The following is a 13,595-nucleotide window of genomic DNA, read 5'->3' as shown; positions in this document are numbered from 1 at the left end:
GCGCAATTTCCTGAACCTCGTCGGCCAGCAGATCTCGACTAGCAGACCACTGAAGCTATCACTTGTACCTGGAACATTGCCGTCGCGCCAGGTCGTGTCACTCTCCAGGATAGTGGTGGTTTCCAACAGCCCAGAAATACTGCTCCTCTTGAAACACAACCTGCGGTGTTCGAAATGGCATCAAGCGAGCAGTCAGAAAACGCGGGACAAATTTCACAGGATGAAAGACCACCTTCAATTGTGTACGGGCCATCGGCACCAATTCCCCTAACACTGACCTTCGCTCAGCTCCTTGATCATAATGCTGAAGTCAGAGGCGACAAACCGGCAGTCATTTCGCATCCGCAAGATGGCTTGACATTATCGTGGGCACAGCTCCGCGAGCGAAGCATAAAACTGGCAAGAGCCATGGCAGCGGATGGCATAATGAATGGCGACCTGGTGGCCATCTCTCTGGGCAGCAGAGTGGAGTATTTCGAGACATTCTTCGCCTGCACCAGACTCGGAGCCGCACTCGTACTTCTCAACTATGCGTATGCAGAATCTGAGATGATGGCACTGCTCAAGGATGTTCGACCCAAGATGTTGGTAGCATCTCCTGGCTTCACTTTCTACGACAACACGAAGATCTTACCCAAAATCGCAGAAGAGATACCTGCTATTGAGAAATTCATAATTATGGATGATCTGGCGCAGAAGTACAAGTTGTCTGGCTCCCTTGCAAGGTCGGCCAAATACGAGGAATACATTGAGCAATACGACGCAGATGCGCAACAATTGCCAGATGCCGACATCTCACCACACGACATGGTCAACGTTCAGTTCACATCAGGATCCACTGGACTTCCCAAAAGCGTGGCGCTCTCCCATTACAACATCATGAACTGCGGCCGCTATATATGGCAGCAGACACGGATGACAGACGAGGATCGCATTTGCTTGCCTGTCCCTCTCTTCCATTCCTTCGGCATGATTGTTGGTATCAGCTCTAGCACCGTTGGAGGATCCGCACTTGTCCTTCCCCACGAAATCTTCAATTCCTCCGCCACACTACGATCCATCGAGAAGTACAAATGCACAGCGATCTATGGCGTACCCACCATGTTTGTCACCGAGATGGAGCAGAAGGAGTTTGACTCGATAGATCGATCAACTATCAAATTTGGCATTATTGCCGGAGCTGCCATGCCGCCAGAGCTTCTTCGCCGGATAGCAACCAAGTTTCCAGTGCCCAGAATCTACACCTGCTATGGAATGACAGAACTATCAAGCTTCATCAGTATGATGCACGAGACAGACCCATATGAGAAACGCATACAGACGGCAGGGAGACTGTTTCCACACTTTATCGCAAAGATCGTCAAGCCGGAGACTGGTGTCGTGCTGCCTTGGGGTGAGAAGGGCGAGATCGTAGCCAGCGGATATGGCCAAATGTCCGAGTATCTAAACAAGAAGAAGAAAACCGATGAGTCCCTAAGATATCACCCAGAGGATCTCGAACCTGGTGGAGTTGGAGGGTTGGGTGACGGGTGAGTACAGAATACGAGGCTTCTCTTGTGCACCGCTGACATCCAGACAGTACTGTTCTCAGAAAGTGGATGCACACTGGCGACGAAGGCTATCTCGACCCAGAAGGCTACTTCATCATTTCGGGCCGAATCAAAGATCTCATCATTCGCGGAGGAGAGAACATCTCGCCCATGGAGATCGAAGACAGGTTGATCGAACACGAATCTATTGCTCAAGCCTCAATCGTGGGCGTAGCAGATGAGAAATATGGAGAAGAGTTGGGCGCATTCATTGAGCTAAGAGATGGCTTCTCAGAGAAACGACCAGGCGATGATGATTTGAGGGCTTTTGTGAGGCAGAAGCTGGCGCGATTCAAGGCGCCTAGATACTTTTTCTTCCTTGGGGATGGGAAAGCACCGGATGAGTGGCCCAAGACCACCAGCGGCAAGATCAGTAAACCACATCTGCGAAAGATGGTTGATGATCTCGTCAAGTCATAGATAGCTACGTATTGCTAGATGTGTAATTCGAAGCAGGCCAACGAGAGACAAGTGTTGCTTGAAAATCCATCACCATTCTACTCATGCAAACGGAAATTTCCAGAGCACAACACGATCCAGACTGTATCCCCTGATACCCAAGAGATCGTGAAGAATCGCTCCGTTCCTCCGGAAATGGCGAAGGCAGGTGAAGCGAAACATCTTGGCAGACGACCATTCTACTCGCTAGCTCGAACCATGCTTCAAGCCCTCGACGCACGTTGACCTCGGGGCTGATATGCACGTCCCCGCAGAGCCCAATCGCCTATGATTGAATCTAGAAATCTTTAACGATCGTCAGCGAACGTCGAGGCGCGGTCGGTCTACAACAACATTCAATGTCTTTTGCTGTTTCGTGATACACACAACACCGCAAACATGTCTTACGGCGCGAAAATCATCGCCCAGGCTCTTCATGACCTGGGTGTCAGGGTCATATTTGGCCTTCCTGGATTGCCGGTGACGGATATTGGGCAGGAAGGGCTATACTTGGGCATGCGATTTATCAGTTTTCGAAATGAGCAGGCTGCAGTATATGCTGCAACGGCATATGGATACTTGACTGGCAGGCCAGGAGTATGCATATGTGTGGGAGGTCCTGGTATCATTCATGCGATGGCTGGAGTGAGTTCCGGAAATTAACAGAGTCAACATTGAAAATATTGACAACAATCTAGATACCACATGCTGCGGCAAACTCATGGCCATTACTAGTGTTGGCTGGTTCTAGCGAGACACACAATGCTGGCAGGGGAGCTTTCCAAGAAGTCGACGCCATTTCCATGTTGACGCCGCATGCCAAAGCAGCAGTGCGACCTCCAAGCCCAGAATTGATTCCCAAATTCATCCGAGATGCATACCGAGCTGCATACTTTGGACGACCCGGACCTGCATTCGTCGACTTGCCTGCGAATTTGATTCTAGGAACATTCGAAGTCCCGCGAAACCAGCTCGTCAAGTTCAAGGAGGCTCCACTATCAGTCGCGCCTGAGAACAAAATCAGAGAAGCTGTGCAAGCTCTCAAAACCGCCAAAGCACCTTTGGTCGTGATCGGGAAAGGCTCAGCGTATGCTCGTGCTGAGAAGCATATCTACACCCTGGTGCACAAGACCGGCATTCCCTTCGTTCCTACACCTATGGGCAAAGGTGTGATTGCCGACTCTCACACAAGCAATTACTCTGCAGCACGGTCGACTGCTCTCAAGGAAGCTGATGTTGTGCTTCTACTTGGCGCCAAATTGAACTGGATCTTATCGTTTGGAGAGGCTCCAAAGTGGAATCCGAAGGTGAAGATCATTCAGGTCGATATCACGGCCGACGAATTGGGCAAGAATGGAGGCACTCCCGAGCTAGGTCTTGTTGGTGATGTTGGGTTAGTCGTCGAACGCATCGTCGAGCACCTCGGAGATTGGAAGTGGCAAGGACAATCGTCTGCATTCATGAAGAGTCTGAAAGCTGCGAAGACCAGGAACGAGGGCAAGGCCGCGAAGAAAGCCGAGTCTTCGAAGCTGCCCATTTCCTTCGAGCATTCTTTTGGTATCATCAAGAGCACGCTGAACAGTTTGTCGAATCCCAGAGATGGAGATATCGTGTATGTCTCGGAAGGCGCAAACGCTATGGATATCTCCCGATCGATTTTCACGATGGAACATCCTCGCTTGAAGCTAGATGCAGGAACATATGCCACCATGGGTGTCGGTCTCGGCTACGCAATCGCAGCGTGGGCAGCATACAATCTACCAAACCCAGAGGGCACATCTGGTGCTTCAGGGCGCAAGAAAGTTGTAGCAATTGAGGGAGACAGCGCCTTCGGATTTTCTGGCATGGAGGTGGAGACAATGGCCCGGTTCCAGATGGACATTTTGATTTTCGTGATGAACAACAGCGGACTGTACCGAGGTGATGCTAACACATCTGAAGAGTGGGAACGGCGCCGCAAGAACACTGTTGCTGGGACGACGCAACAGAAGGGTGCTGGTCTGACAGCTTGGTCACTCGGGTACCAGACAAACTATCAGAAAATCGCAGAAATGGCTGGTGGTATCGGCATCGTTGCTCGGACGCCCGAGGAGTTGAAGAAGGCTACTGAAATCGGTTTCAAGGCCAAGGTCCCAGTAGTTGTGAACGTCTTGATTGATCCGCAGGCTGATCTGCTGATGGTGAGTGTAGTGCTAATTTCCTATGCTCTTTCTGTCAAGGGCAAGCTGACAGATGTAGGACTTCTCCTGGCTCGACATGGCACCACCCAAGAAGAAGGAGCAGAAACTGTAAAACAGGCAACAGGTGATTGCAATCCACAATGGTATTGTTGCATGACAAACAAGTCGAATGGCGTTCCAAAGTTGGCCTATGGCGTGCTGGGCTCATAGACTCAAACAATAGATGTCGTGGTTCGTCTTAACGTTGCTTGGTTGCCCGATCGTGCTTCAGTGGTCCCAATGGCGGCCATGCTCTTGCTCTGAGAGCTTTGGCAGGCTTCGGGTTAGATTTGAGAATATAGCGACTCGAAGGAATTTTCTTGCACGCTCACGGAGAAGTGAGGGATGTGACTGCATGCAATATTGAATCTCCACGGCAGGAGCCCTCTAGTTAATCCTGGCCCACTCTCAGACTTGGCAAGGTGGCCTGAGAACATGAGACTACCTCCCTCTTTCTCATGACTTGTAGTCTTTCCTCCATGTTCTTCTCATTCCATGTGCTCGTCCCGTGTTGTGGCTGCGCGACGTCCACATCTAACCCGTATTTCATCATGTCGCTCTTCCCAGCGAGACAGTCCTGTATCGACATACACAAGCAACAAAGTGCCCGTCGATGTGGCAAGATGCTCATTCTCGATTCCCATGAGCTGGTATAATCGCCACTTCTCCGCAGAATCTGCCAGAGAGCATGCAGCACGGGATGTCGCAGCCGACAGGTCTCTTGGTAGGCGCGAATACCTCTGTCCATGCTTTTCCTTATTGCCAGCTGTGTGGTGTCGCTCCGCGGAATGCTCATGAAGCCCAAGAAGCCAATGCTCGGCTTACGACAACCTTATGCATGAAATATGGTAAGGCTGAAATCTTTCGTTTAGGTCAACTTCATTACTATACGCATGTAGTCTCGACTGTGTCGGAGAGACTGAGCATAGTCATTGACCATGGACAAGCATGGGATGAACGTCGTGGATGGGGCCAGCGCCCAGCCAGCGCCTCTGCCACATTCCCAGGACACCGAGCCCGCGAGCAAAGACGAACGTATAACACAAGCTGCGAACGAGGAGCCTGAGCATCGCTCGAAGTGGAGACTTTATCTGGCGATGACCGCCCTCTACCTGACTCTGTTTCTCGCGGCATTGGACATCACCAGTCTTGCGACCTCCATTCCCACGATCGCAGCCGAACTCAACTCGGCTGCAGGTTACTCATGGATTGGTGGTGCGTTCCTCATTGCAGACGCTGCAACTGGTCCTATCTGGGCCAAGATGTCCGACATTTTCGGAAGAAAACTCGTCATTTCTTTGTCACTATTGTTCTTTGCGATCGCCAGTATCATCGGCGCCCTGAGCAATACCATGAACATGCTCATAGCAGCGAGGGCGATCCAAGGTGCTGGCGCCGGGGGAATGGTCTCATTAGTCAACATCACCGTGAGCGACCTGTTCGGCCTCAGGGATGGAAGGGCTCTGATATTGGGCACGCTGGAAGCTGTGTGGGCTGTGGCGGGTGGAGCAGGACCTATGATCGGAGGAGCGATAACCGAAAACATTGGCTGGCGATGGTGAGAAGAGCGTGGCTAATAGTGCTGACTGACACGACTGACCAATGCGCAGGAACTTTTGGATCAATTTGCCCATAGTAGCTATTGCTCTCGCGCTGCTTGTCATTTTCCTCGATGTCCACAATCCTAGGACGCCTTTCTGGACTGGGATTGCAGCGGTCGACTGGTACGGCATCTTCGCATTGCTTGGTGCCATCATTCTTTTGCTTCTCGGGTTGAATTTTGGCGGCGTAACGTACGCGTGGAACAGCCCGGAGGTGATCTGCCTCCTTGTCTTTGGCGGCTTGATGATCGGTGTTTTCATTGCCATCGAATGGAAGCTGGCAAGATATCCACTTATGCCACTGCCTCTGTTCCACGACCGATCAAACAACTCTGCCTACCTGGTCGCCTTCACTCACGGAATGAGTTACATCTCGGTGGAATACTACCTACCGCTCTACTTCCAAAGTGTTCGGCAAGCTTCGCCTACAATGTCTGGCGTTCTTGTGCTTCCGGTGACATTGAGTGAGGGCGTGGTCGGTATAATTGTCGGCATTCTGATTCACAAGACTGGGCGATACCGCGAAATCATATGGGTCGGAAAGCTGATGTTGACCTTAGGCCTGGGCCTTTTCGTCCACCTGGGCGTGTCTTCGGGGATCGCAGAGATCATAATATTCCAGCTCATTGCGGGAGTGGGATCTGGTCTGCTCTTTGAGCCACCTTTGATCGCTGTGCAGAACAATGTACAGCAATCTGATACCGCGACAGCTACCGCGACACTTGGTCTTATCCGGAACCTTTCCACCTCAATATCCGTCATCATTGGTGGAGTGGTGTTCTCCAACAGTATGAACAATCGTGCGTCTTGGCTTACGGCTCAAGATGTACCAGAGTCTACAGCGGCGGATTATGCTGGCGACAATGCCTCGGCAAATGTTGAGATGATTCCTGATATTGACAACCCAGCCGATCGCGTAGCGGTGCAACGAGCGTTTGCATGGGGGTTACGAAATATGTGGATTACATTCTTAGCTTTCACTGTCGCAGGGTTGATCGCGGGTTTCTTCATCAAGCACAAGAAGATGGATCATGAGCATACGAGAACCAGGACAGGCCTGGAGCATATGACTGACCGAAAGAAGGACAAGAAGCAGCGAGACGCAACTTCGTCCCAGAACAATGAAGAGAAGGGGAAAGAAGTGACTTGAGAGTCTCCAGATCCAGGTCTGAGGACGTTTTGCTACTTGGCATGTCGAAACGCGCTGACAAAGGGAAAGACCTGTATCTAAATGCGAGTTAGCTGTCATTTACCTCACTCGTCGCACTCCCTTCGCGTTTCGAAGAAGAGCTCGTGAATCCGCACTCACCTTCTCAAGATCCCACACGCCGCTCGTGTAGTAAATGTCCTTCTTGATGAGCTCCATGACTTCTTCTTTGGAGTCCGCAACAGCCATGAGGATGCTTCCATTGATCTTCGGGCCTTGACCTTCTTTCAGTGGCTCATCGAGACTTGCCCCGCCTAGAACGAAAAGACCAGCTTGTTCATGAGGCTTGATTGCTTCAAGATGTTGACTTCGCAGTACATGTTAGGAGACGACAGGATGCTCGGCATAACGCGGAAGTGAGACTCACGGTCGGACCTTCATGCGTGCTTCGAGGGCGCCTGATTTGTCTGGCAGAATGCACTGGATTAAGGCAACGTTAGTCTCTGTCGAACAAGATTCAGGAAGGTGCTCAGTATGGCGATACCATCCATTCTTGCTTCCCCATGACTGCAGATGACTTTGAGAAGTGACGAGGGAGGAATCGGGAGCCAGGCGCTGTCGAAAGGCTTCGGAAGGCGTTTCGAACAAGAAGTTGGGTTGACATCGAAGCTATCGTCCGCAGTCTTGAGCTTTGCAATATATCTCGGACGGACGCCCAGCCATTGGAGGGTCACGCTGTGCAGCTGTGGGGGCAAGTGGTAGAGCCGGAGCCAGAGGCTAAAAGATCTACCGACAGATAGCATCTGCTTGGCATGCGGCTTCCAGGGCAAGTCAGCCGAGAAACTTTTCGAGATCGAAACTTTCCCATTGCAGAAAACGTCTCTATTCACCAACACCATGGCCGCAACGACGCCGACGGCGCTACCTGAAGTGCTGTCCGAGTTCGAAGCAGCTTCAAATGCAGCACTGAACGGGCTTCCCGCAGCGGATGCGATTCTACCACCAGAGGACGGGATCACACTGTTCGACACGAAGAACGAGATCTTCCTTGCATACTTGCAAGCGCTCGCGCTGAGGAATCTGAACGTGATCCGCAGCGTTAAAGCAGGTAGTGATGTGCACAAGGCGCAGAGCTTGAGCGATGAAATCACCAAGAAGTTGATCGAGCAGAGAGTCTACCTCGAACGAGGCGTGGGTCCGCTGGAGAAGAAACTCAAGTATGAAGTCGATCGAGTAGTGAAGGTGGCTGATGAGGAGGAACGAAACGTCACTCAAAAGCTGCAACAGGCGGTCAAGGCAAATGGGCATGCGAGGGAGAAAGAGGGTGGAAGTGTGAGCGGGGAATCTGGTTCAGACTCGGACTCGGACAGCGATGGAGAGCTCGCCGGCGACGTAGATGCGTATGTCCGTCCCGACTCATCGAAATTATTCGGAGGCAAAGAATTGCAATCAACGGATACTGTATCTGCAGCTCGGGAAAAGAGTGCTTCAGATGGCGTCTACCGCCCACCACGAATCTCTGCCACGGCCATGCCCACAACCGAGCGGCGGGAAAAGAAAGAACGAGGTCCCGGGCGGTCTGCCACTCTTGACGAGTATGTATCAACAGAGCTGTCTGCGGCGCCACTCGCGCAGCCTAGCATCGGCTCGAATCTGGCAGCTGGCGGCAGAACGAGCAAGAATGCAAGACAGATGAAAGAAGAGGCCGAGAGAAGAGATTACGAGGAGACACACTTGACGCGTCTGCCAGCTATGAGTAAGAAAGAGCGCGCGAAGAAGGGCCTCGGTAGAGCAAGGGACGGGGGCTTCGGCGGAGAAGAATGGAGCAACATAGGTGCCAGCTTGGATCGTATTGGAGACCTGACGAAGCGCAAGGGCAAGGATAGTGCACTGGATAAGAGTAGAAAGCGGAGAGCTGTGGAGGATGGACCACGCGGCGACGGCATTGGCGCAAGTTTTGACACGAAAAAGAGAAGACTGGCAAAGAAGGGCAGGATTTGAGCGGCCCTGGCCGTAATCCTCTTCGCCTCGCCACTCCGATTATGGATCCGGATGGAATGTGCAAGACGCATGTCTTCCGCTGTTCTCCGTAATACAACCACCTTCAAACAGATTTCCAGAATCGCGTGCGATTTTCCTACTCAATCGGCAGACGGCACATCTTCCCGTTCTCTCATGAGAGCGTGGCGATCTCGCCGGCGCGCAGTTCATATTCTTCGAGGACGAATGGGAACGCGACACTGCCTCCGAGCTTCGAGCAGACCAACCGACATCCACGAGAATCGTTAGCCAAAGGAGCCAAGGTCACGTCAATGAAGCGCGCATTCTCAGGTACGTCTTCATATGTCAAGACGTGATTGTCCTCACGACCGCCACATTCTCTGGCCGATCGCTCTTCGAGTACGATAGCATATGCTGCACAGATGGCCAGCATATCGCTGTCCAGCATGCCTTCTTGAACTCGGACTCGACGCAGGAGCTGCAGCGCTCTTCTCCTGACTAATTGATCTCTGCATTTCAATGCCACGAGGTACAGAGGCAGCAAAATACCTTGGCCCATGGCGAAACTGCGTATTCCCTTTTCGTTCACGTGTTTGCCGTGAACGACCTCTTCGATGTGTGGCAGAGAGTTGATATACTTCTCAGCTAGGTCCAAGATATGCGGGTATGATTTACTGAATCGATCACTTGAGCATTCGTCTCCGTCCTGTAGAGTGGACACCATGTACCACAAAGCCCAGAATCGGATCTCGAGCAAGAGTCTGATCTGATCAGTGTTCGCGCTGTGGGTGGACGCCAGGCTTGCAAGAGCAGAAGACCATGCTGCTGTCGCATCTCGAACCTCCCACAATTGCCGGCTGACTGCCTCATCTTCGTCAAGATGAACTATGCGTTGATACGAGTGCAGCAAGCACCAGGACTGAAATTCGTCTCGCGACTCGTGCTTCACTTCGTTTACAAACTTCTCCGCCGCAAGCTTCAACAAAGCACCCTGTACGCTCGACGTTCGATTCAACAATGCATCTAGATGCATTCGAGCTTCGTGTAAGCTGCGAAATGCTTGTGGTATACTTGCTTCTCTCTCGGACTTCCTGTCACGACATGTCGCTTGCATGTACGGATGCTCATCGCCCAGCCATGTCGTTTCCCAGTCAAGTCTGACAAATATCTGGGACAGGAAGTCCATGGGTCTGCGGGGCTCTGCTTCCAGTCGTACCACACGATTTGCCGGTCGTTGCCCTGATCGTCCGAAATGCTCAGACAGAATGCCACAGCCCAGTCGTAGATGCCGCTTCGCTATCTCGTGCTCACACTGCAAAGTCTCAAACGTTACGAACAGGAGACAAGCCAGCAGAACCAGCTCGACCACCTCAGTCGTCTCATGGTTTCGGGAGTCGTCGATGAATCGCTGTATCGCCGACACAGCACGTGTATACTGATTCATCGCAAATTGATGTCGCTCCGTGTCCATCTCTGGCCGGAAACTGATCGCTGGCACTACGCGGCGTGCTCTGTGGATCGCACCCACAGCAACTACAGCATAAGCCATCGCCGGCTCAGAATGGCTGAGCTGCATCACCATCGCTTCCCATGCTGTCGAAAGAGAACATCCGGGCACTTGAAAGGCGGTCTGTCTCCGGAAAAAGTCGAAAGCATCTTGCTCTTGAGAAGTGAATCTCAGCGGGAAATTGTTGAGACCAGCCGTCCCGGGAATAAGTAGGCAAGGCTGTTTAGTGGCATTTGCTGTATCTGGGAGTAACGGCCGCGAGACGGCATGATCCTCAGCTTGCACAAGGGCGAGAGGAATCTCGTAGCCAAGACAAGTCCTTCCAGTAGAGGAGCACTTCCTACAGCAGGGTCGCGCCTCGTCACATTTGATACGTCTTTGTCTGAAGAGCACTTAGCCATTGACAAGATCGACACTTTGACACATCGATGTGGTCACGTACCTGCATGTCCTGCATCCCGTTCTACACATCCATCAAAAACCTATCAGCTCTCTCGCTCTCAACCGTAGTCCTTGTATGAATTCTTGAGTTACCTTGTCTTTGGCTTTTTGGCCCTTTTCCGCGCAGTTGGCACTATCATCGTGACTGATACTCGACTTTAGGTTGATCACATTGAATCGCATGTCATTCTACTTGTGCCCTTGCACTTAGAATCTAGAATTCTAGATGATGACCAGTCAAGCCTCCCAGGCTGAGAATTATGCTTCAGCTGGAGCAGATCGTGACATAGCTCGAACGGAAATGCCGATGTGGCATATGAGCGGAATCTCGTTCATTGGCGAATCAGAGGGAGAGAGGAGCGCCACGAGTGAAGTGTATTTCGTGGTCGACGGCAGTAAAGGAATCAGTCTACATGGAAGGGAGCTTGTACGACATGTGCACTGGCAGAACAAGCTTGATGAAAGGCTTCTGATCGACCTTAAGAACATGACGCGTTTCTTGAATACTGAAACTGTAACTTCCTCGGAATCCGCCATGTTGTCTACATGTACAAAACCAGCCATGAAGGCCCGGCTGAATGTCATTCTCCGTACCTGTGAGGACTTTGACCGGTATGCTATAAGCACCACGATCTGTGAACCTTTCCATCATGTGAATCAGCTTCGCTGATGAGGGTATGCAAATGTATGGCCGGCCAATGCTCAAGCTGAGAGCGCACGGTCGCGTTGCAGAGTCCCTCAACATTGGCAATACTGATAATTGGCGTATAGGCAATCCTGACTCCAGTGATCGTGAGTGATTGCAAAGAAAGCGTGATCGTGGTCCCTTCCCTGACAGGCCATGGCGGATGTCTGGGAACAGCGGTCCCGGCCATTTGGAAACACGAATTCATCGGGCCCCGAGAGCTTGAAAAGAAGAGCCGAGCCACTGATCACAGACTTGGTGCGTGTATGGCTGCACTATCGTCCAGTCCGATGATTTTGTGCATTCCTAAAAGAGTGAGACAAGTTGTCATCAAGGAAAGCATCATCTGAATGGATCTCATGATGCCAAGTGCCGAAGTTTAGCCGACTATCACCCCATCAACCTTCTATCACAACATCGTGCTCTTGACTCACTTTTCTATCGAAACGACATGACTGCAATGAGGAAGGTCATCGCCGCGGCGCTGCTGGGCAGTGCTGTGGCATACGAGCAGCAGCCTCTGCTCTCATCGAGCGGCAAGAAACTACCACTGGTCGAAACCGAGAAGCTGCAGGACGCTATCAGTGGCGATAAACTGCTGGATAGAGCACAGGATCTATACAAAATCGCTGAGCTCTCATGGCATGAGTATAATCACCCCACACGCGTCATCGGCAGTGCTGGTCATCAAGCCACTCTCGAATACATCTGGGCGACAATCGCGAAGCTGGGTGATTACTACAACCTCACCGAGCAGAACTTCCCCGCTTACTCTGGCAATGTGTTTGAATCACGACTGGTTCTGGGAGACGAAGTCATTAACAATGCTTCGGCCATGAGCTTGACACCTCCGACTAAGGACAACGAACCTGTTCATGGCCTTTTGGTCGCAGTGGAGAATAGTGGTTGCTCCGCATCGGACTATCCGGCATCTGTCAAAAACAACATTGCATTTATCAAGCGCGGCCAGTGCGCCTTTGGTGACAAGTCACTCAATGCTGGCAAGGCTGGCGCTCTTGCAGCAGTCATCTACAATAATGAAAACGGCACTCTGCATGGAACCATGGGCACTCCAGATCCGCAACATGTTGCAACCTTTGGCATTTCCCTTGAGGAGGCTACTCCAACGCTGGATAAGCTGAAGTCTGGCAAAGAAGTCGATGCAATTGCGTATATTGATGCCGTCGTCAGCACTATCCACACTCAGAACATTGTCGCCCAGACCAGGGATGGTGATCCAGACAACTGTGTGATGCTTGGCGCTCACTCTGACTCTGTTCCTGAAGGACCAGGTATCAATGACGATGGAAGCGGGACAATTTCTCTGCTAGAAGTGGCCAGAGAGTTGACAAATTACACTGTCAACAACTGTGTCCGCTTTGCCTGGTGGGCAGCAGAGGAGGAAGGACTGGTCGGCTCGAACTTTTATTCGTCCACTTTGTCCGAGGAGGAGAACCTAAAAGTCCGCCTGTTCATGGACTACGACATGATGGGAAGCCCCAATTTTGCATACCAGGTCTACAACGCTACCAACGGAGAGAGTCCGGCCGGAAGCGAACAGCTCAGAGATCTCTATGTCGACTGGTACAGGAAGCATGGACTGAATTACACTTTCATTCCATTCGACGGACGCTCGGACTACGATGGCTTTATTCGAGCAGGTATCCCAGCCGGAGGAATTGCAACTGGTGCTGAAGGTATCAAAACGAAAGAAGAGGCGAAGGTTTTCGGCGGCAAAGCTGGAGATTGGTATGATCCATGCTACCACCAGCTCTGTGACGATGTCGGCAACGTGAATGTGACTGCATGGGTTGTCAACACAAAGCTCATCGCGCACTCGGTTGCTACATATGCTGTCAGCCTTGACGACTTTCCAAAGAGGACTGATACTGAAGTCATGAAGGAGAGTGCATATGTGCAGAACACTAAGTATCGTGGCAGCAGATTGTTCATCTGATCGTAAGGCT

General features: G+C 51.6%; 7 protein-coding genes across 7 annotated transcripts; 5 read left to right on the top strand and 2 right to left on the bottom strand.

The window, feature by feature from the left end:
- Nucleotides 1-174: 174 nt before the first annotated feature.
- CKM354_000543000 (uncharacterized protein) lies at nucleotides 175-2,009 on the top strand (the record flags this gene model as incomplete). Its single annotated transcript, XM_044800703.1, has 2 exons — nucleotides 175-1,529; nucleotides 1,580-2,009. 2 exons carry the CDS (start codon nucleotides 175-177, stop codon nucleotides 2,007-2,009), a joined length of 1,785 nt encoding a protein of 594 aa, XP_044656638.1.
- A 417-nt stretch (nucleotides 2,010-2,426) lies between these two features.
- On the top strand, nucleotides 2,427-4,319 carry CKM354_000542900 (uncharacterized protein; the record flags this gene model as incomplete). The annotated part of the gene is made up of 3 exons (XM_044800702.1): nucleotides 2,427-2,672; nucleotides 2,726-4,207; nucleotides 4,266-4,319. The coding sequence occupies 3 exons, from the start codon at nucleotides 2,427-2,429 to the stop codon at nucleotides 4,317-4,319; spliced, it is 1,782 nt and encodes a 593-aa protein (XP_044656637.1).
- An 865-nt stretch (nucleotides 4,320-5,184) lies between these two features.
- On the top strand, nucleotides 5,185-6,997 carry CKM354_000542800 (uncharacterized protein; the record flags this gene model as incomplete). Its single annotated transcript, XM_044800701.1, has 2 exons — nucleotides 5,185-5,804; nucleotides 5,857-6,997. 2 exons carry the CDS (start codon nucleotides 5,185-5,187, stop codon nucleotides 6,995-6,997), a joined length of 1,761 nt encoding a protein of 586 aa, XP_044656636.1.
- Nucleotides 6,998-7,029: 32 nt separating this feature from the next.
- CKM354_000542700 (uncharacterized protein) lies at nucleotides 7,030-7,559 on the bottom strand (the record flags this gene model as incomplete). The annotated part of the gene is made up of 4 exons (XM_044800700.1): nucleotides 7,030-7,074; nucleotides 7,157-7,361; nucleotides 7,422-7,474; nucleotides 7,539-7,559. 4 exons carry the CDS (start codon nucleotides 7,557-7,559, stop codon nucleotides 7,030-7,032), a joined length of 324 nt encoding a protein of 107 aa, XP_044656635.1.
- A 332-nt stretch (nucleotides 7,560-7,891) lies between these two features.
- Nucleotides 7,892-8,995, top strand: CKM354_000542600 (uncharacterized protein; the record flags this gene model as incomplete). The annotated part of the gene is made up of 1 exon (XM_044800699.1): nucleotides 7,892-8,995. The coding sequence occupies one exon, from the start codon at nucleotides 7,892-7,894 to the stop codon at nucleotides 8,993-8,995; it is 1,104 nt and encodes a 367-aa protein (XP_044656634.1).
- Nucleotides 8,996-9,167: 172 nt separating this feature from the next.
- On the bottom strand, nucleotides 9,168-10,577 carry CKM354_000542500 (uncharacterized protein; the record flags this gene model as incomplete). Its single annotated transcript, XM_044800698.1, has 1 exon — nucleotides 9,168-10,577. The coding sequence occupies one exon, from the start codon at nucleotides 10,575-10,577 to the stop codon at nucleotides 9,168-9,170; it is 1,410 nt and encodes a 469-aa protein (XP_044656633.1).
- Nucleotides 10,578-12,079: 1,502 nt separating this feature from the next.
- On the top strand, nucleotides 12,080-13,585 carry CKM354_000542400 (aminopeptidase Y; the record flags this gene model as incomplete). The annotated part of the gene is made up of 1 exon (XM_044800697.1): nucleotides 12,080-13,585. The coding sequence occupies one exon, from the start codon at nucleotides 12,080-12,082 to the stop codon at nucleotides 13,583-13,585; it is 1,506 nt and encodes a 501-aa protein (XP_044656632.1).
- Nucleotides 13,586-13,595: the final 10 nt, after the last annotated feature.

The sequence above is a fragment of the Cercospora kikuchii genome (genome assembly GCF_019650295.1).
Source record: "Cercospora kikuchii DNA, contig_00003, whole genome shotgun sequence".
NCBI lineage: Eukaryota > Fungi > Ascomycota > Dothideomycetes > Mycosphaerellales > Mycosphaerellaceae > Cercospora > Cercospora kikuchii.
Note: the sequence above shows the minus strand (reverse complement) of the source record. Positions and strands in the feature narration are given on the sequence as shown.